The sequence below is a fragment of the Lissotriton helveticus genome, chromosome 5_1, assembly GCF_964261635.1.
Source record: "Lissotriton helveticus chromosome 5_1, aLisHel1.1, whole genome shotgun sequence".
NCBI classification, from domain to species: Eukaryota; Metazoa; Chordata; class Amphibia; order Caudata; family Salamandridae; genus Lissotriton; species Lissotriton helveticus.
In genome coordinates this window covers 2,078,607,752-2,078,630,714 of record NC_136065.1, presented here as the reverse complement: position 1 = coordinate 2,078,630,714, position 22,963 = coordinate 2,078,607,752, and the positions used below count along the sequence as shown (strand labels likewise).

General features: G+C 46.2%; 1 protein-coding gene across 1 annotated transcript in view; it reads right to left on the bottom strand.

Annotated features, from left to right (window-relative positions):
- Window positions 1–16,538: 16,538 nt before the first annotated feature.
- The window catches only part of VWA7 (von Willebrand factor A domain containing 7), a 140,439-nt gene continuing 134,014 nt past the window's right edge, over window positions 16,539–22,963 (bottom strand). Inside the window, exons 16-17 of the mRNA XM_078646027.1 lie at window positions 19,472–19,637; window positions 16,539–19,121 (exon numbers count right to left, since the gene is read on the bottom strand). Of these exons, the coding sequence (XP_078502153.1) occupies window positions 18,726–19,121; window positions 19,472–19,637 (562 nt within the window). The 3' untranslated portion in view covers window positions 16,539–18,725. The remainder of the gene's footprint in view (window positions 19,122–19,471; window positions 19,638–22,963) is intronic.

Here is a 22,963-nt window from a genome sequence, read left to right as displayed (position 1 = left end):
GGCTTAGAAAGGACCAATACATTGGTGCCTTGTCCATAAGGAGAGGGAAACTGACATGTACAGCGATGCCGTAGAACCTGTGTGTCATTATCAAGCGACCAGTAGAGGTTCTGCTCCCACTGATGAGTAAGTAGTAGCAGCCTTTGCTCCCAGCATTGTAGGGCTGTGGGCATCCTAGGAACGTGCAATAGAAGAAAGTGTGATTGCAATCTTCAGAAAGGGTTAAGATGTGGACCAGCACGTGTGAGCTGTGCTTTCAGGAGTGATCTCCAACACAGCACTGGTGCTGGGAGGAAGCTGTTGTTACTGCTCACAGGGACAGACCCAGTACAAACGATGCTTAGGGAGCAGCTGGCTGCATGCAGTTGAGTCATCTGTGGCTGCCCACGACCCACGCATGGGGTCTCTATAGGAGGGCGGCCGCCTTAGTGCCACATGATGGCATACAACTACATCCTAGTGTTTGGTACCCTCTCTGGGTCCGCGCGCCTGGGTAATTTCCGGTGCGCCAGGGGGTGGGGAGCCAGGTATATTTACCTCTCTCATCCACCTGGTGCTCTCTTTCCACCAAGCCTTCATGCGGTTTGGTCCTGTCGTGGCGGGCATGGACCTCTTTTTGTTAGACCTGGGTGACGCCCTGGAATCAGCTGGGTATAAGTAGGAAGGCCTGCCTTAGTGGGGGGCCCTGGATGTGACGGGGGCCACACCCAGAGCTGTGGCGGAGTTACAGGGCAATCCAGTGGCTGAATGGTACATGGGGTACCCTCTCCAGGAGCACAACAAGGGTGCAAATGTAAAATAGCCCCAGGAAGTCCTTAGGGCAGGACCTTGGAGGAACGACAACGTCCTGTTAGTACTACGGGTCTTTGTAGACCTGAGCAACCGGTGGCTTGCCTGAATAAGCTCCACCGCCTCAAGGGGGCGTGAGTAAATGGGTGGACTGGGGGTCCACAGGTAGCAAGGGGTAACCCCCCCCAAAATTGGAGAGCATCGATTGGTTAGGGCGACGGTGCAATTTGGCTCTTCTGGTGGGCAGGGCAGCTTAGGAGTGTCTCCGCTGCCTGCCCTTAGATCGTCCGTCAGTTGACCCACCATGTTGGCATATTTCCTTATGCAAATATACCTGCAGCAATTTTTCTTCACAAACAATGTGTCTGGTGTGTTTTATTTTATCAGGAGATTGCTGTATTTGTCTGGGGGGGGGGGGGGTGTTGTCGATATTGACACTATGTTATGTATAGGTGTGCTAATATCAAAGAGCTATGGAGGTTTACCTGTGGGAATCTGTACATACTGAGAATGTACCTTAAAAGTACCTTGGTGTTTGTTTTAGACTAAGCCTGTAAAGTAGAGCTGTATTTACCTTCCAAAAGGCCCTGGGAGGATCTGGGTGTCTACCTTCAACATCCCTTGGTGAGGTCCCCACAGCCAGTGTAAGTGATTGGTGGAGGCCCTGCCAGGTTTGTGTTGAGATCCATATCCACCAGCCTGCATGTCTCGCTCTGGGTAAGTGACTGGTGGAGAGCCCTGTGCAGCCTGTGTCAGGATCCACCAGTCTGCATGTGTCACTCACATAGTGTCGGAGAGACCTGCTCGTGCTGATGCTGCCCGGCCCCCCCCGCCAAGGCCAACAGAGTGGGGCTATGAGATCAGAAAGAGCCCCCAGGGCACCCGTCACAGGGGGTAAGTGACGACTGCCTTCTCTCCGGGCTGGGACAGATCCCCATTGGTGGCGGCATAGGTTTACAGTGGACAGAGCAGGCCAGGGTTCCCTGTCGCTTTCAGAGGGAGCCATGCCCATGAGGTCTTTCCTCCTTAAAGACGCCCCTGGGTCCTTTGCTCCATCCATGTGAGACAGATGGGGAGCACATGCTCACTTTGTATGTGTGGGTAGCGAGCTAAGCATTCTCTGGACGTGCCTAACTGACAGTGCACAGAAACCCATTTTGGGACTCCTTGTGTGATTCCCAATCCAAGATGGAAGAGTCGGTGAAGCTGCTCAGGGGCTTTACGTCGGAATATTGTTGACAATAATCTCGCCTGACATAAATATTGCGTCCTAAATATTTTATAGAAGATAATGTTCCATTGAGTGTTCATTTTCTATATTTACTCCATTAGGGCAATATTTTCATTAAAATATTTAAAACATAAGATTTTTGACCGACATTATCCAGTCTACAAATTCTATGCCATACCTGCTCGAGTTTTTGTTCACCCAAGAGTAGGCCATGGTTTTGGGTACCCCTTGTTTTTGGGACGCATGCCAGGTTACACTTCCTAAGCATATACTCAGCTTGACATCTGCTAAAAGGAAAAAAAGAATTCCTGCAGAACCCGCCCTGTGGGCTAGAATGAGAGGGTTATAAAGATGTGTGGAGTGGGGCAACCTGCCAGAGAATATTTTACAGGGTATCAATGAGCGGGGATGTCTTTGACTCCACCCACCCCACAAATTAGCACACATACGTTGGTGTACACATAACAATTTGTGTGTATTATGTGATAATGTTTTGTATATCATATATATTACAAATATCACCATACTAACAGCTCAGCAATAACAAATATTAATAGAATGAATAAAATATATACCTTAAACATTCCCTAAATATTAGTCTTGGAAAACTCCCTTTTTCCATGTGGCACTATATTGTTTTGCTGCCTGTTTGCCATCCTGTCTGCTGTTGAATAATGAAAATACAGCAGTGGTAGGTTTCCTGTAAGCATGCCATTGGAATTATTGTGTGGCAGAGGAGGGCCCCATGAAGCAGAAGGTTTCACTAAATTATACCTCATGAAAAGCCAATTATTACGGTGTAATGTGTCACATTGTGTGATAGTATTGCTACAATATTTTGACTAAATTATACATCATGAAAAGCCAATTTATACGGTGTAATGCGTCACATTTTGTGATAGTATTGCTTCAATATTGTGTCAAATTTCCACATGGTAACACAGTCTGGGCAATAGTTTTTACCTTAATACCAGTTTAAAACCGAAATACTGCAATAAGCAATTAAAAGATGACCCGTCAACCTTTATGAAGGGCTTTCCACTGTGGAGGACACGTATCACCAAGTTTTTAGTAACTTTTCATCCATTAGAGCTATAAAATATTTTTTGTTAAAAGTCCGCCAATTATGCGGGAGATAATGGGTTGTGTGGCAAATGCGGCAAATCCATAATCATGCAGAGAACTCTGCAGCTGCAGAACTGCATAATTCCAGTGGCCCTGAGTATAAGCGAAAATCGCAAGGAGCAGAAGTCTGGTGCCAAACTACACAAAGAAAAAAGCTATTTTGTTCTGCAGACCCTAAGCATGCAAAGTAAGTTGTGTTAATTAGGAGGCCTGGCAGACCTAATGCTAATTGGATGCACTCAACAAGTAGTACACAAGTTAAACTGAATACAGACCATGTTAACGCCTGTCAAGGAGAGTGACTAATGTAACACCAACAGATTTTGGGGGGTGTTTGGGGTGTTACACCCCCTAATAAATGTATTTTCTGATAAATAGTTGGGTACAGGTGCTTTCAGTCTGGTATGGTGAGATATCTGTCGGCTTTCATCAGGAATGTTTACATTCAGACAGACAAACACACACATACACTCTCTCCCTCTCTGTTTCGAAAGTCCTCAAAAATCTTGGTTAATTTACAAAATATTGTGTTTTCTCTATTGGTACTCCTACCAATCCGCATTCCTCTCCCTTTCCACTGCTCCCTAGGCCCCTCTCATGTGCTCAGCTTGTCATATAAAGTATTTTAACATAATATGCCAGCCTGATTTTTGGAAAATGTGACGCCCCTCTCCTCCCATCTTACTGACCAAGCTACGCCCCTGGCGCCAGCACTGTCTGTATTACGGAGGGGGCTGCACAAGCGTGATTGGCCCCTTTTGTAATAGCAAAGTGCTCCGAGGGTGCGCGTAATGGGTGCACATGCTTGTTGCGCCTCCAGGGCACTTTCTATACTACGCCTCCTGGTTGCAGGGATGACATATGCTTTCCTTTTGCATCCTGAAGCTGCCATGGTACTCCTAAGCCACCCCTTCTTCCTGCTGTCTATCACCCTAGCAACGAATGTTCCCTGAGCAGAAGGAGTGCAATCTACAGAAACACAGGACCTGGCCAAAATCAGCTCCAGGGGGCACCTGGAAATAACATCCAGACTCCGTGGGGTGTGACTGTCGGAGCCCCGAACTTTTATACATAGGGCCAGATTTATGTCGGACTTGCGCCATGTTTACGCCGCCGTTGCGTCACGCAACGGCGGCGTAAACGTGGCGCATCCCTGCGACCCATTTACAACGTGACGCATCTAGGCAGATGCGTCACGTTGTAAAGCCCTGCGCCACATGTGGGCGTTCCGGCACAGGGTGGGCGTTCCGGGGCAGGTGCGCCTCGCAAAAGTGCCTGCGTGAAATCTACAAGATTTCACGCAGGCACTTGTGCGACGCTGCTACATCTAAGGACTGATGCAGCACGTTAAGTATAGGGCACACCCGAGCATTGCTGGAGTCGCGCCGCGCTTGCGACGCAACTCCAGCGATGCACCGTCCTTACATCACGAGATGCGTCACGCATCTGCCTACCCTTACGCCACGGCGCGCCGCATTGTGAATGCGGCGCATCTGCCGTGACGCAAGGGTAGTTTTGTGTGATGCATTTGTTCTGGTGCATCCCTGCTGATTTGCAGAGATGCGCCAGAACTCATAAATATGCCCCATAGTATGTAAACTGTCTGGTCAGCCTCAGAATAGTTTTGGAGCATTCTCCCTGCTCAGGGTGCCAGGAATTCTCATTGACCAGTGCCAGGATCTACTACTGAGCCCCATGGAATCTCTGGTTGCACCTTCACAGCCAGGTTGGGACCTGAATGGGAAGTGTTGCATTCTGCGAAAACTACTGAGAAGGAAGGAGCTGCACTTGCTGCGGGTTCAAGGAAACTGCTTCATGGATATGCACCACAGCCCAGCCTGTCCGCGGGGGAAGCTGTCTACAAGGACTAGAAATATCCATCCTGTGGCTGTGGTCGAGGGGAAACATCAACTCTGGAAGGTCTTGACTTCAGGGACACAAATTTGCACACTTCTATATAGGACTATGCACCTTCGTCTTCTAAAACAAATTGCTTACATCAGGTAAAAATGAACGCCACCTGGGATAAACTTGCCATTTAACAGGAAAATAGTCCACATCTGTCTTGTTCAGAATGCACTTTGTAATATTCTCGTGGTAAGATATGGAATCTTGACATGGGTTTTACAGATCAAAAAAGGTGAAGGAAGACATGCCAAGATTCCAGACGAGGCAGTTGGTTCAGGTTGTCCCTTCTGTACAGGGCCAGACTGGCCATAGCGGGCACTGGGCATTTCCCCGGTGGGCTGCCAGGGTCGGGGCGGTTTTGGGCCCTTGGAGGGCTGTTTTTGTTACTGTGGGCTGGCAATATCGACCCCCTGTAATAAAACTGTCCGAAATCGGCCCTTGCAAAAAGTTCAGCAGCATCCCTCCCACCCCGATAGGGGTGCGGACCTAGCTGTTTGCCAGGGCCGCTTTCGGTTCCCAGTCCAGCCCTGCATCTGTAATGGAGCTTACTCCTGTGAATAAAATATTAATGTGACTCACAGCATGAAGAAGATATCTTATTGAAGATTACGGCACTGGTGACGAGCGGGAACACAGAAGGGAAGCTTGAAGCCCAGATGGAGGAATACTACTCGACAAAGTAATTTTAAACGACATTCCGGAGCTGTGGAAATCTGAAGAGCATTGTCATTTGCATAACTGATACTGCAGTTGCTTACTGGGCAGTAAGGTCGACAAACTTTATTTTTATTAACATTTTCATAAGTAAATTATATTGTGACCTAGAACGTGACGGCACAAGCCTATTGAAGTCCTGGCTGTGCGAGGTATTCATTGCTCTGAGCAATAAGCACCCCAGAGCGTATTGCTTTAATGATGCTGTCACGCTACGGACAAAACAAGTGCTGTATACACTTCAAGAAGTTGGTGTGTAATTAATATTCAATAGAGTCTCATTTTACATTTCTTTCAGTTCTGTTGTTTCTTTTAGTTTCTATTTTCCCACTTCTGGAACTATGGAGAGAATTAGGGCTCCAGCATCTTTTTTGTCCAGTCCTGGAGAGCCAACACCTGAGTGGGAACAATAGTAGGAAGGATTTGAAGGTTATTTGGAAGCTATTGAAGGTGACAAACTTACAGAAAACATTGTTTGCGGTCTGAAACAAGAAGAAGTTTGCTTCATTTACCAAAAGTGGTACCAGATGGTGTAAGTGAAGATGACACTGATGTAGATGAGATGGCTATTCACCAATTAGAGCAACAGTTTAAAAAAAATATATGTTGTAGCTATACACGCTTATGGGAAGAGGTCAATTGTCTAACAAATCTTTTCATTCTTTTGTTAGTGATCTGATGGTACCAGCTGCAAAGTGAGATTATGGTACCTTTAGGGATCAGATGATACGTGATCAGTTAGTGTACAAGGTAGCTGACATTACACTACAGGGGAAACTGTTCTTGCTGGATGATTTGACGTTATGTAAAGCAATTTGAGGAGATGAAATTAGGAATGAAAGAATTAACTCCTAAAGCTATAGAAGACGTACATTTAGCAAAAAGAAGTGAACCAGCGAAAAAACCTAGGAAAAGTAGGGAAACAAAACCCAAGATAATAAAATGAAACATTATAACTAAGGAGAAATGGGGAATTGTGTGTTTTAAATTAGCATAATTTGGTCATTATGCTAATTAAAGAACATGTCCTGCTGTTGGGTAGTTTTGTAGAAACTGCAAAGTTAAAGGTCTCTTTGCTCGAATTCGCAAAAATTGGAACCACATTGGTAATGATGAAGCTAGTGAACAAGGTCAAATTAGTGAGGTTAAACAAAATAGGAAAACTATGTTGGAAGTGTATATACTAGGTGTGTATGAGGTGATAGAGAATAAGAAGGATGCACCGTTTTGTCTGCTAGAAACTGGAGGGGTGGAAGTGAAGGTTATGTCAGATTCTGGGACAAGACATACTTTAATCGGAGATGATTTGTTGCTCTGTTTTCCGAATGTGAGGATGCCTCCACCAGATATTAAACTGGTGGGATATGGGAATAAACCTATAGATGTGATTGGTTATTTTCTGTCATCTTTGGTTTACAAAGGGAAAACAATTGACACCAAGATGTATGTTACCAAAGAAGGTTTATGTTTCTTGGGATGGCCAAATAGATGTAATGATTAAAATGGATCCCAACCACCCTGAGCTAGTATTAGGGTTTGGAGATTTGATTGTGCAGGTCAGGATGGATAGTTTCAGGAACTCGGAAATATGTTCCCTTGAGTATTTTCATCTGATTTAGGATTTATAAAGCTTTTTGTACAAAAAAATTATTCTGAAAGAAGCAGCGGAAGCAAGAGTTCATAAAGTTCACAATATGCCCATATCAATGTGGAAAGCGGGGAAGGAAGAATTGGAAAGGTTATGTAATTTGGGTATCATGGAAGAAATTGAATCATCATGATGGCTGTCCCCAGTTGTCGTGGTACACAAATCTAATGCGAAGATTAGATTATGTGCGGATTTGAGGGATTCAAACAATTGTGTGTTGGTAGATCGGCATCCTTTGCCCAACATTGGAGAAATGTTTGCTAAATTAAAAGGGGCCACAATGTTCACAACACTAACTTTATGAAATCCATATAATTAAATAGCGTTACATGAGGATAGTAAGTCAAGTACATCGTTCATTACTCCAGAGAGAGTGTATAAAATTTCGGCATTAGCAGTGTTCCAACACATGATGCACCAATTGTTTAAAGATACTAACAACATACTGTACTTTCAAGATGATATTTTGGTGTGGGGAAAATCAAAACAAGAACATGCGGAGTCATTAGTAAAAGTTTTAACCATTCTAGAGAATAGCTGTTTAATTTTAACAAATGAGAAATGTAAGTTCAAAAGAGATTCTATTACTAAGCATGGTATTACACTCAAGGAAAGTTTGGTGAGAGCTATTGAAGATGCATCGGAACTCAAATACAAGGATCAACTGAGATAATTTTTAGGTTTAGCAGAATACTATGCTGAATTCATCCCAAATGTTTCCAATAAGACTGTACATATGAGAGAATTGTTAAAGTTGAATTGGAAATTGGACTGGAATAACAATTGCAAATGGGAATTCAACAGTTTGAAAAAATGCATTGCTAGTGCACCCGCACTGGCACCATTTGACACCTATCGTAAGTCTATTAATGTGCTGTACTAATGCAGGGGCAAGATGGAAATGTGGTAAATATAGCTTTTGCTTCAAGGCCTTTGAGGGGGCAGAAAGTAAGTATTCAACATTAGAAAAAGAAACGCTAAAATGCTGGTGGGCAGTTGAATATTTTAGGAAATACGATTATGGTACAGAATTTGAGATAAGAACAGATAATCACCCTTTAATAGACTTATTTACTACAAGTGGTGTCGGAGAGCTACACTGAGAATGGCGAAATGACAATATAGATGGCAAGATATCCATTTCTATTCCATATAAATATTGTGCTGCAGGATATTGACTGCCAAAATGTAGTTAAGGTAAGTTTTTCTAGGTAAGTAAAGATTTACTATTTTTAGTTCCACGTGTGTACCATGAAACACCCCTGCCACCACCCCCGAACTCCTCTTGTGACATTTGTGCTTGGGTTACTCCACTCGCAGTCAAACTCAGGATTTGGTTTTATGCTGCACCACTTTCAAAAGTCACCAGCCACCACTGATACCAGCAACTTTAAAATACCAGACAAGAATGATCTATGGCATGTGAACCACTTAGGAGAGATGAAGTCTACTTATTAGTCTAGGTCCCACCAGTCGTATTCTTGAATAGAGTACTTCTACATCCCAGCAGGGGAGCTGCCAGAGGTACTGATCTCATGCATACTCCCCACCCCAGAGGTCTATTCATTGCATCATTCACCTCCACAAATACTATCATCAATATCTGAAATCCCCTTGATTTCTGGTACGAGGCACAGAAATGGGTTAAGTGGTCAGGCGCCCTAGCTAATGAAACCCCATTGTTGCATGGCACATGGTTTCACGCCTGACAGCTTTCTTGCATGGAATCTAATGGGTATCGTGAGGTTGGGGAACATTTTGGATTCTGGCCACATTAAATTCTTCTAGCAACTCTCACTTCTGTTACCGACAACTTTGCCATGCACTCAACACTTACAGGAAGGACCCGAGTTCCATTCTGAATTCAGCCTGCTTGAGATAAAGCTCTCTATGGAAAAGCTTGGGGAAAAGGGCACCTCAAGACCTTATAGATCCCTTGTCGTGATAGTGAACACACCTGAACACCTTTCAGAGCTTACAACATCATCGGCGAAGAATAGACGTGGACTAAAATGGCAGCTAAAGAATTAGCAATATCCTCCATGTTCCCTCTGTTCTAATTCAGATATTTTCTTAGAATATATTACAATCCTAGGAATCAATGTAGGATAAAAGGTGAAGTCCTAAATGCATACAATGCAACACTTCCTCGGGTACAAACTTCCACAAGGTGCAGGGTTGCCCGTCACACAGGAGTATTGGACCCATATACATAACACTGTAGAATCAGCCACTGGTGTTGCACTCTCCAGTAACCCTAAAATGACGCCATTGGGTATTATTGGGGGGATGGATTGGAGGGCCCATCTGCCGGTGCCTATTGGATTATTTGTAGCAAAACACAACATCGCCCCTCCTTGGCCATCCAGTCTTGCCCCACCTGTGGCAGAATGGCTTAGAAGGATGGACAACTGTGCAAACGCAGAATAGAATTTGTATAAAGCACGTGGCGCCACTGACACCCTCACTCACATACACTCCGCACAGGTATCAGAGAGTCTGTACGGCATGCACTTACACACACACATATGCACTTGGCACCCAAATGCAGTGCACTGGGGCCCAGCAGGTAAATGGGTCACCCTCTGCAGACTCTATGGCCCAAGCCTCCCTCCACCCTCAAACTAACCCCATTGTACAGTACCCCAGATGGAAGATAACTAGCCCCGCCTCCCAGACACTGGGCCACACACGGCCGAAGTCATACTTAGTCTGGGTCCTCATGAAGCAGTTGGTAATATATGTAACAGTTTTAATTAGGAGGTAGACGTAAACAAGGGAGAGGTTAGCAGCACTCAGGAAGCCCACCCACAGGTCTCAAAACACAAAGGAATCATGCTGTCTCTTGACCCGCTTCCGAACTGTCTCTGCAGAGTTACTTCAAACTACTCAATCTCTCTCGCTGGTACTTGCCGCCAAGATGTCTTTGGGAGGGGCCAAGTGTGGAGAGGGCAGTTGGTCCACCGCGATGAGGGTCAACAAGGAAACAACCAATGAATGGGGAGTAAGACAGGGCAACCTTTTGGTTGGATGAAGTGCCTCGATCAGTACACAATGATCCTGGCCGTGCCTAGGTGATTCGGGCCCAGCGAGTGGTGCGCGTAAAGATGAGTCGCACCAGGCACTTTAGATTTCAAACACAAAGAGTTGCAAATTCTGCACCTGCCTGGTAGGGAGGCACAATGACCAGTGCACGTTGAGTTGGGTTGCATGAGGCAATTCCGGTCACAAACATAGCGTTGCAATTACAAACCTCTCTGGAAATGAGGCACAACATCTTGTGCACGTTGATACAGGTTGCCTCAGACCAGTTCAGTCATACACAAACAGGCGTAAGTTCGGCTGAGCCACATGAGGTAGAATGAGGCACTACTTCGGGTATACCTCCACCACTGAGGGTTGAACCCTGTGAATCGGACACCGAAAGCAATGAGCATGCAATCGGCGAGCCTGCGCGAGAGAAATGCGGCACAAGCGACAAAACACAAGTGACAAAACGGGCCATGCGGGATGCCGCAACCAGTGAATCCTCTCGCCACCACTTAACATTTATGAGTGTTGCGGTCCCCACAGTACTTAAATCACACGCCTCAGATGCGGGTAAGATTTCTGGGGCTTCGCACAAGGCAATCCTGTCTCCAGACACAATTCTTAAGTCTGTTTGGATTTAGTAGCTGAGGTGGGCACGTGATAGGGCACCACTCTCCAGATGTCACAGGTAGATGGTGTAGGGCCCACTGGGGAGATGTTTGATATCCCTGAGATCCCTGAGAGAGCAGAAGTTCCGCGATCGGGCCCTTGGAGAGCACACTTCAGGGAGCCACCATTCAGCAGGTCCTCGGCCCATGCCAGTCTCTGGTGGCCAAGTGAGCTAAAGAACGATGATGGATTCAACCTAGATCTGTGACTGGGGGTGAGTGTCTGAAAAGTTTCAGCACTCCATCCATCCTCTTGTGTTTGCTTTGTTAGCCCTAAGTTGGCAGGGTATGCCCAGACATGGGACCCTTGCTCACTTTGCCCCTGGAATCATGCTAGCCTGGCTGATGAGGGGTGTTACTTCGAAACCGGTCCCAGGATGCTTGTTTCTGGTCCAGGGAAGACCTGGCTTGGCAGTTCGGGCTGGACTGGACCCAAGAGGCACAGGGACAAGACTGATTTGCATATGACAGGGTCTGAACTGGGGTTGTCAAGTGAGCTAAAGAACGATGATAGATTCAACACAGATCTGAGACTGAGGGTGAGTGTCTGAAAAGTTTCAGTGCTCTGTCCATCCTCTCCTCGTGTTTGCTTTGTTTGCACAGTTATCCTCCATGTGCACAAGAGTCCTCTGACAATGTGCACCACCCAGTCCAGGTTCGCCGGTCCCATGTCCCCACAAGCGTATCCCACCCCTTGCTGAAGGATGGTACATGTAGTTACACTGTTGTGTGTCTTTGAAGTTGAGGTGGTTTAGGGGGTTTTCACTTTGTACCGCAGATGTCTCCTCTAAATTGTAGGCCTGTCTGCCATGGGAATGCAGATCTAAATCTTTAGTGGGCTCATGATCCGGCCCCTAGAGGCTAAGTGTTACGACCTCTATCTTCAATGTATCTCGTTCGACCCTCAAATGGCAGAGGTCTTCTGCTGCGATGACTTATCTGTAATAGTTACAGAATGGAAGAATAGACTGTCAGAGTCGCTCCGTCAACTTTCTCTTGCTGCTAGCAAGGAAGGGATCCATGACTCAAACAAGGTATTTCTGGACGTGTTTACACTTGGGAACTGAGTGGATTCAGGTAGGGAATTACCTTTGCTGATCCCCCTCAGCCAGTGACGTAGAGAGGGCACTGTCTGTCCTAATTCAAGGAAGAAAACTGGGCCCACCATCCCCTGGTTTATACGAATTGTACAGTAACAAGAGAAGGCAACCCCTAACTAATGGAAGAAGCCAGGGTTTGTGACATTGATTGATTGATTGAGTGAGTAGCAAGCTGGTGATTTCCTACGCCCTGATTATAGAGGCTTAGGAATTTTGAAGCATTGCTAGCACAGAGGGCCCTCTTCCAGATGCTACGTCATTTAAAAAAATATCATAAATCCCACTGCCTCCGTTTTAGGGGGGATTTTCTAACGGAACTCCTAACTTGCATATATTAAAACTAACACGACACAGCCAATTTTGACGCATGAAAAAACCTATGAATAGTGACTAGTCTGCCTAGATGCATCACTTTGTAAATATGGAGCAAAGAAAGGCCGCCAGTGCGTCAAAAAAAGTGAAGTACTGGCGGCGCAAGCTCCTTGTAAATAAGCCCCATAATCCCTAGCACCGGGGGTGCCAGTGAACCCACCCGAGTATGCACCACAGACTGGACATGGGTTTAACCAATACATGCACACACTAACCAATGTTGGCAGGCAGCACACAACATCACGAGTACCATAGGTGCGGGTGTTTGTGTGTTTATATTTTTGGATTTATAGAGCGCATGGCTGCCCAAAGGCTTCCCAGTGCTGAGGAGAAGGTGCTGTCAGGGAGCGCACTCACAGCGGCCTACACTGGAAAGCTGCTCATGATTTTACACGCGATAGATACCAGTGCGCATCCACCAGTGTGCAAAGACAGATTGGACCGATTTTCAGAATATGCAATCAGTGCCATTTCCCAACACGAATAGTAAGGGCGCGCACACTTCCACACAGCACCGACATACCGGGCACATGGTTTACCAAGGCCCCAGCACCTTTGGTGGCTGGACACACACCACACAGCTTGGCTCAGCTTGACATGGGTGAACCGTCTCACGGGTATGATTGCGCACTCCTGGCCTGCAATGGTGGACCTTGCATGTTGCAGGTATACGCTCATCAGCCCATGTTGGTAGACCAGGCACCTATCTGCCATGCCGTAGATGCCAGGGCGCATCCTTCAGCCTGCCACAGCAGGCGGGACATGTATCGGAAAACAGCATCAGAGTCGGTGCGCACACCCGAGTCTGCATTGACAGACCAGCTCATGTTCTGGAACAGCACTTCAGCTCCTCTTCCTAACTTGTGTAGGAAGGCGCCCGCACTTTCCCATGGCTTTGACAGTGAGGATGTGTGGAGGGCCCTGAGGCCACTCCAGAGATTCGGTAACTCCCCAGGAGTGAGCATGGGGAGAGGCGAACTCTAAGGCAGAGGAAGCACCATTGGGGGGGTTCCTCACTACCCAGGCACGGAACATTCATATGTGCCTGACCAGCCTTCAGCCTACCACCCTGTGCCATCAGGGCTTACCGGGGAGGGGGGTGCCTTCATGATATGGGACGACCCACTCTGGGTTGGCCAAGGCGTAAGTGATGCCAACGGCTATCCGGTGGGTGGCACACTCAGTGCTATGTCCCACTACTGAGCCCGTGCCTACCTGTATGTGGTGTACCTATTTGCAGGACGCACAGAGGTACGGCACCAAAACCCCATTGTATCCACAGCCTCAGCCCAATGCGGGCATTCATACCTTCCCTCTGTTGTACAGGGGGAAGGTGCCCAGTTTCCTAAGGTTATGAAGAGAGAGTCGGCAAAGACTAGGAGGGAAAATCTAAGGGGCATATTATCAAGAATGGATTTAAAATTATCGCTGGTTTAACGGCAGAAAACTGCAGCTAAAGCGGCGATAATGGGATTGATAATATGCCCTGGAGAATTCCAATAGAAGCCCATGTCCACACCAGAACATGGGCTTCCGCTTAGGGATTATTTTCTCTGTGTCATGATAGAAAATGACCAGTAGAGGTCAGAAAAATACTAGACTTGCTTTCTACTTGTTCAACTGCCTCTATTTAACTGACTTGATAGAAAATGACCAGTAGAGGTCAGTAAAATACCAGGATTACTTTCTGGTGACGGACACTCTTTTTTCTTCTTCTAGCAACTGCCTCTATTTAACTTTCTTGATAGAAAATGACTATCAGAGGTCAGTAAAATACCAGAATCACTTTAGTATTCTCTAGATTCCAGTCCATAGAAATTGTCTTCCACGAGCACACGTAGACAATAATATTTTCAGTGATATGACCACCGAAGGCCCTGATTTTATATTAAAAACAGAGCTTTGGACCATACCATATCCTGTAAAAGGCTATATTTCTCTGTACGTGATCCCATACGTGGCGTGTCACGCAGTTTGGTGCGTACTTTCCCTCCATGTTAAAGAACAGTAGATGTTTCAGCACCCAGGCTAATGTGCTGCATAGTTAAATACCTATAAGGTCCCAAAGGGGAGACCGATTGCATTGCAAATGCTTGTTTATTGTGTATGTGCAGGAAGAAGTTCCTTCCTGCACATAAACAATCATCCCTGTAGCACAGGCAGCCTTGCAAAATGGCAGCAGGGTGCCTGTCCCAGCGCTAGGTAGCTTTTTTTGCTACAGCACTAGGGTGAAACACGGGTGCGCCATATTCTTGCGAATACGATGCATCCCTGCATTTTGAAAATGTCGGACAGTTTATTGTAAATATGCCCCTATGTAACTTTCGATAAAAGAAAACACTATGGGCCTCATTTATGAAAAGTGACACATGGCTGCGAGAAAACAGCGATGCGTCACTTTTCATTGCGCCCTCCTTCCGACATGCTGGATGCGTCATATTTCTCTCGACGTATCTGTAGGCACAAAAATGACGCATTGCTGGAGTGTGTCACAAAAGTGACGCAACTTCAGCAATGGGTCATTTAACATGGGCAAGTCCCACTTCAATGTGCCAGCGTCAGTCTTATGCCTGCTGTGAAGCAGTCGTAAGATATTGACGTATTTGCGTCCTAGAAGTGGCGCAGTGAAATCTCATAGATCTTCTACTAGGCTTACATGTGTCAGAACGCCCACCCTACACACATTATACCTGGTGCAGGTATAATGTGGCGCAGGGGTTTACAAAGTGACGCACCTACCGAGATGCATCACTTTGTAAATATGGTGCAACAAGGCACATTTGTTACGCCGCTGGAGCGTCACAAACAGCGACGCACCGGCTGCGTAAAAGTGACGCAAGGCCTCATAAATAAGGCCCTTCAATTTTATGCAAAACTGTTCGCAGAACTAGAAAGTCATATGAAGTTTTGTTTGCAAAGCTTGTAAGCAAAATGTAAACTTTGTGCTTAAATAACAACTGTTTTTTGCAAATTAGACAAAATGAATTTCACAATTTTTTATCATTGACTTTATTGTTTACAAGAAATTGACAAAAACAGATATCCAACTTCTTGAAATCATCATCTGACAGATGGGGACAATGAGAACAAATTGATGTACTTGCCATTTTTCCCAAAATTCACCTGTGGCACGAAAAACTGTTTTTTTTAACTATTATTAACAACAACAAAAAACTCTGAATTTTTCTTACCTATCCGAATAAATTCCCCAAAAGATGTAAGGTCACAGGGCGTCCCTGAAATTCCAGTACAAGAAAGCAAGACTGGCCATTCAGAAACTACTGAAGGCCAACTAAGAGGTGACACCCAAAAAGAGACCAAAATAAGGAGTCTTTATTTATCCTCCAATGTCCTACAGGGTGGTAATCTGTTCTTTCACTTCTAGGCACTGTAAAGCAGAGTAACCTCACCTAACAATTATTGCTGAGTGCATTAAAAGATGAAGAGTTGGATGCGACACGGGATATTGGAGAAGACAAGGGTGCCTTGGGCATGGTGCCCTACCAAAACATACCCTCTGCCTGCCCAGTGGTGGCACTGCTGAATACTGGTCCTCTGTGGTATGAAGGGTGCATGACAGACATTGGAGGTTGCCAGCATCACTACTGCACTTGAGGACATTTTTACTTTCGAGACGGCATCTCGCCCATAGACCCCAGTTTAGAGGTCATTTTGTCGTGTTCTAGCACTTTGTGGTTGCATTTCTCCTGCTCAATACCATGCAGACAGGCTTGCCTGTGGCACATTATCATGCGCCTATGTTCTCCTGAAACTATGGGCCATATTATCAAGAACGGCGTTACAATTATCGCCGCTTTAGCGGCAGGAAACTGCAGCTAAATCGGCGATAAAGGGCTTGCTAATATGCCCTTGTGAATTCCCATAGAAGCCCAGATTCTGGTGTGAACCTGGGCTTCTATGGGAATTCACAAGGGCATATTATCAAGTTCCTTATCGGCAGTTTCCTGCCGCTAAAGCAGTGATAATGTTATCGCCGTCCTTGATAATATGGCCCTATTTTCCTTGAGGCGATCTTTAATCTATCATGGTATACAGAGGGAAAATTTGTTGTGGCAAAGTTTTGAAGTATGTTGTCCTCTTGTCTCAGCTTCCTGGGGTCTGTTACCTTCTTGCACAGAATTCTGGGACAGCTGTACCCTGATAGACTGTCCCAAACACTATTCTCTCCTAGAATGGCATTCAGGAGCAGTATCTTCTGGGGCAACATCCTTAAGGCATGGCACGGAATCTGTACCTACGCCCTGGGTCACTTTCCTTCTGGCACCTTATTGAGGGGGACATTTTCTTTGGGTCTTTGTTTTTGGAAGCTGGCCTTTGTTTCCCAGCATCACCTATGCCGTCATACTTGTGATAAATATTCTTCCCTCTCTGACAAAGTTTTTCAAGTGTTTGTGTTTCTCTCAGTGTTGTCTTAAGAATTTTTGGAGTCCCACAAGACACATTTTTGGGGCCCCTGTTCATAACTGTACTGCCACTTTTCTGCTAATTGAACCCTGCATGATGCTAAACAAACTTTCAGAAACACAGTGTGCACAAAAGCAGTTGAAAGATGTCTTACCAGGGCTCCCAAAAATCATTAGGATACCACCATGACAAGCGAGAAAGACTCTGAGGTAGTGGTTGACAAAGAGGAGACATGCTAAAAGATGGAAATAGACAGGGATGAGCTAGTTAATAGAAAGTTCACTTTCCCTAGGGGCCCCTTGGAAGGTGGGACCCTGGGCAATTGCCCACTCTACCCACAGGGGTGTACGTTGGTCAGTAAGTCTGGGGGAGGGTGTAGCTTTAGATTTTCCAACAATCCCGCTGGCATATCATGTTAATCATTACATAAGAAGCGGCGCATGGGGGGCTTAAGGGCTAGTGGAAAGGGAAAGGGGTGCGAATTTTGAGGGGTACTTCAACCACAGTATTCTATAAAATAACCAAGTTTTAATCCCGGCCTGGCTGTAGGGTAGTGAGACCGGTGTGGCCGCACTGGGTTCTGACTTGTGGAGGGGGCCCTGTCCTTAGCAATAACTTCTGATTGGACATCCACCGAACCGCCAGCTGCACTCTGCTGACCTCGCCCTCGCCACCGTCCCACACATCTTCCGCACGACCACCGGCAGCAGATCATTCTCCCACCTCGCCGCCAAGACATGGAACACCCTCCCCATCCACTTGCGACAGACCCAGGACCTACTGACCTTCAGGAGACTTCTCAAGACCTGGTTGTTCGAGCAGTAGCAGCAACCCCTTGCCTGCCCCCACAGCGCCTGGAGACCCTCACGGGTGAGTAGCGCGATCCACAAATGACTGATTGATTGAGGGATAAGGGGCACTTTTGCCCGTTGGGACTGAGAGACTCCGAGAGGGCGGTCATGGGATGTGGTGGCACCAAAAATTATTGTTGCACTGCTCGCTACCACCGCTAAAGCCGGACCTGTTTAAGACCTTCAAAACTGAGACGAATGTGTGAGTGTGTGTGTTTTTATTTGAGTGAGTATTTTAAATCCCTGGGGAAATACCTAAGCATACCTGACTGAAAGCTCCTTTACTAAACTATTTATTACAAAACACATTTATTAAGGGGGGTGTAACACCCCAAACACCCCCTCTTAAGCTATGCCCCTTTAAACCATAAAACGTCTCTGGTTTCTCATCTTCTGTACATCCAGTGTTTCTACCGGGCATTGAATATCTCTGGTTCACATCTACTGTGTTTGTTGCCACAACATTTTATCACAGCTTATACCAGCTACTCTGTGAGCTTTGTTTCACAACAGCATCTAAGATATTTGATCTTTTGCCGTGTATTTTGGAACGTTTCCTTAAAATTCTACAAATCAGCTCCATCTTGGAAAAGTTTATTGCAGTGGAATCCCCCACAGACGCTACGTTGGATGGTTGTCGCTTGTTCGCTGGGACCTATACACTACTTGGTGAAGCAACATCACTTGGGTTGGGAAGCGCTTCCCATTGGCTCCTTGCCTGACTTCGGACCAGCACCGGGACTGCGTGGAAATGTTTACAAATGGAAGCACGGCCATACTTTACTCGTAGCACCACACCAGCTTCCACTGGTGCATGGGCGTAGCGTAGTATTAAGACTTACAGCCTGCCAGCTTGTACGAAGCCTACCCTACTGCTGCATGAGCACAGATCATCACTGCTAGGGCCAATGTGGCCCAACTACTCGTCCATCTGGCTTCTGCCATTGACCCCACTGGCTTCGGGGGCTCCACCGTTGAGGCTGAGATTCTACATGTCCCGGATCGCTCTTTCCTGTTGGTGACCTGGATCACCGCGTCCATCGAACAGCAGTCGGAGGAGTACAGCACCCTCTCCGCCTGGCCGTCTGCCCCATAGGAGGCCCGTCCTGTCCCGTGGATCACGTGAAGCTCCTTGATGCCGACGGTGTCCTGGATCCGCAGAGTGGCACTCCAGGTGGTCACGTCACACGGCTTGTCGCTATCGCCGCAGTCCTCAACCATAAAGGTGACGGTGCAGATGGGGCTCTCCAAGTTGGCGCTCTGTGTAGGGGGGTCACAGCAAAATGTAAAGTTAGAGGACACTGAAATTGACATGCACAGCATTCTACATCATTTGTAGGGCGCGACTCCAGTCTCGGCTCATTACTGGATGAAATCTGCATGCCCAACAAAAACTAAAGCACATTTCCCAGAAGACTCTTGGGCATGAGATTAATCAATAACATATCAGTTGATAGGTTTAAGACATGAACACATGGGAGCCCTACACATCACATGTAAGTGTGCATAATACAATATCTACAGTGTATGAGTAATGATGAAACCCGTCTATCAGATCTTGAGCCCACCCCAGAAGCGCCCAGAAGATCAAAGTGGAAGGTTTCTCTCACCTCAGCAGCCTGCGTCACCTGCAGCTGCAAGAAGGCAAAGTTACTGTGCTCCCCTTCCGCGGACGTGGCCTGCAGGGTCACCGTCACAAGGGACCCTGGCTCGGTCTCTGCAGGGACCCACAGCCACATATGCCCCTGGACCGTCTCATTCCATGCGACCTGTATCCTGAAATGACAACAGAGAGAGAGCTGAGCAGATCTTACAATGCACCAGGGCACAGAGGCATGCGTAGAGCGCTGCACAGAGGCATGCGTAAGAGCGCTGGTTAGAGACATGCGTAGAGCGCTGCACAGAGACATGAGTAGGCGGCCTGCATCCAACGCCGGCCACTCTTTGGAAGCCAGGCACTTCAAGAAGGCATTAACTGTAGGGCAAGAAGCCAAGCTCACACCCTTGGCTCCATCCACTGTTAATGTGACTGAGTGTGACAGTGACATCAAAGCCTTACAAGGGCAAGTTGGTGCAAACACACAAGCAACAGTTCCAATGTAGCAAAGACACAGGTAAACCCGCCCAAGTAACAAGTGTTTACTCTATTTTACACAACAAACGAATCATAAATCACACATCAATATTTGCCTGAGAATATTTGCAATTATTTGAAACTCTCCCTTTAATGAAATTAAACTTGTTAGACTTTTGTGACGTCACAGAGCTGACAATTGACCTCTAGACATGACCTTGGCTCACAGCCAGCCCTGGGCGTCCAGCCAACACCACCAATCATGCTACTTTCACTTTCCTATTTACAAGTATAGACCTATCAGTGCCTGCATGCCTACTGGTATTTGGTAAAAAAACATGGACCGGCACAAAGTCGCAATTATGACTTGGGGACGAGTAGCCAGCTAAGGCGGCCCAGATTCGTGGAAGTGTGGTATCTGCCCAAATCCAGCATGTGCCATGTGCCACCACTTTATTCCCCTGCTTAGAGATGAGTGGTTTCTGATGGTGGCATCTCAGCTAGCTTCGACATTGTAAATATTTTGAGGTCGGTCCATCAGCCGTATATAGTCTTGCTGATGAGCATCTGAAGGCCCACCCTACTTAGGGTGGACCTTCTGATTTTGGTTTGGCTTGGTTCTGATTTTGGTTATGCCTGTATGGAGTTGCTGTGTCAGGCATGGAGGTCCCAAGCAAGAAAATAGCCAAAACACCCATAAAGTGCTAGAAAAATACCTCTCAGTTTGTGATGGACAATATTTTTTGGCTTTTTCAGAAACAAAACCCCCTCTTAAGAGTTTGTTTCGGAATGCCCCAAAAATCCGACTGAGCCATATGAAATGGCTGTGTGACCAGCATTCACGGTTTAGCCTAAAGTCCTCCTGCCATATTGGTAGAAGCACTTTTGGTAAAAAAAACCCCTCATATTGCAGGGATCATTAAATAGGGCGGACAACTGAGTGAGGTAAATAAGAACTGCATCGAAAGACCAGATTATCCTTCAGTCAGACCAGTTCATTCTCCATCGGAGTCAATGCAGCTTCTAGATCTATCTCAGCCTTTGCGTGTTCACCAGTGAGTTCCTGGTGAAAGCTCCCAAGGTTGTCCGATTTGTCTAAAGCTGCCAAACACCATCAACATGAAAGGCGAGCACAGCGCCACTAGAGTAGCCATGAACACAGAAGATGAAATACATAACTTCAACAGGTCCTACCAACCTCTCTCACACCACCATGCACATAGAGGCGACTCAGCATAAAATGGTCGGAAGGTTTCAACAGGCTGCTCTGTGTCATCGCCACCAAGGTGCTTCTTTACTCTCTAATTTAGTCAGTGTCCTTCAGGTGATGTAAAGATTTTCAAAGCTTCCAGAAAACCCAGCAACTGCTGACTATTCAGATATTTAAGAAGAGGAAGGATGAAACTCACCCAATAACTACAGAACCCTGCATTTCATAGTACAAGCCCAACAGTGTCAGTAAAGAGTCTTCCCATTGGTTAAAACATAGCATGATTCCCTTTGATGCCAAGCACCAAGGGGGTCTATGTATCTGCTATTATGGGTGCTTAGTTGACCTTGGACCTCCAGGGGATCTGCCTAGGTCTAGAATCTCTGGTCTCCCTACAGTTGAAGAGAAACCAAAGGACTGTTTTGTCCCATAGGGAAACATCCGTAGTGTTTGTTCTAAGTCAAACCCTGCATCACATGCGAGCATCACGGAACCTGACCACCAGGCTCCTGAATACCTCCAGTACAGTCATCTCTGTTTACCTCTTGAGAGTATAAATATTCTAGAAGACACTAAGGGGCATATCATCAATAGACGACGATAAATATCGCAAAGCGCGCCCAGCGCTTTTTTATTTATGGCCGTCTATCACTGGAATTTATCGACCGGTTAGCGCGTTATCAACAACGCGTATCACTGAGGAGATAAGAATTCAACCGATAGCGGGGATATCTCTGTTTTCCATGGAACAACGCTGGTTTTCCAGCGATGTTCCATGGAAAACGGTGATATCCTCGATGATAGGGCCTGTGGTCTTAGCCACACTATCCACCCCCCATGTTAGGTATGCCTTTGTCTGGAATTTAACAGACGTTAAATTCCAGCGTTAAGGCATAGTTAATGCGATTTCAAATATCGCTACCCCTTGTTGATAATATCGCAAAGCTGGGTCAGCGCCTCCTTTGCATCTCATTAACGATGCGATGCGAGGCGTGCTGACAACGGGCGCTAAGACAAGGAAACACGCTTGTGTTTCCTTGTTAATAAAGCAATAATATTATCGCTGCTTTTTCGCCCGAACACGGATGCTAAAGTGGCGATAATGTTATCGCCAGCCCTTGATAATATGCCCCTAAGCATCTGGCGACCAGGTCTCCCAGTGACTAATCGCAGAGTGACAAACGATTTTCTTAAGGATCGTAAGAAAGGGCACCCCCCCCCCACACACACACACACCCAAGTGAGGAGTCATTAAATACACAGCATGCCTTTAAGCAAGGTTTTAGGCAGGGATACATCTCTTAAATATTTTGGGAACATGCACAGGAGCCAACATTTTCAATGTTTATAAATATTAATGAAGATCTGAAGATGGAGCACTGTAGTCTTAGTTACAAAAAACGGAAGAGGGACCCTGAACCTAGAAAGGAAAATGGGAAGGGGGAACAACCAACCAGGGAAACAATAAAGTATAACAACATGAAAGGGCCGTTCCCAATAATACAATTGACCAATAGGTTCCACTGATAACAATTGCCCACAGAACAGCTGAGATTGTTTAAATCCTTTTATTATCAATAGTTTTTTTTGTCATATAGAAAATTCATATTATAGTACACAGGACAGTGTATATAAAAAATTCAATCATAAGGCGTCAGCCCAGAGTTACAAGGAACAATAAAACATTTTGCATACATCAGTCACTCGTGCAATCAATCACATACACACTCATAAGGCAAAACCATCCATCTCAATCCTACCAACTACAAATGAACTCTCAACAATCAAGCAAACAAAAGCGCCGACGCTTTTGTTTGC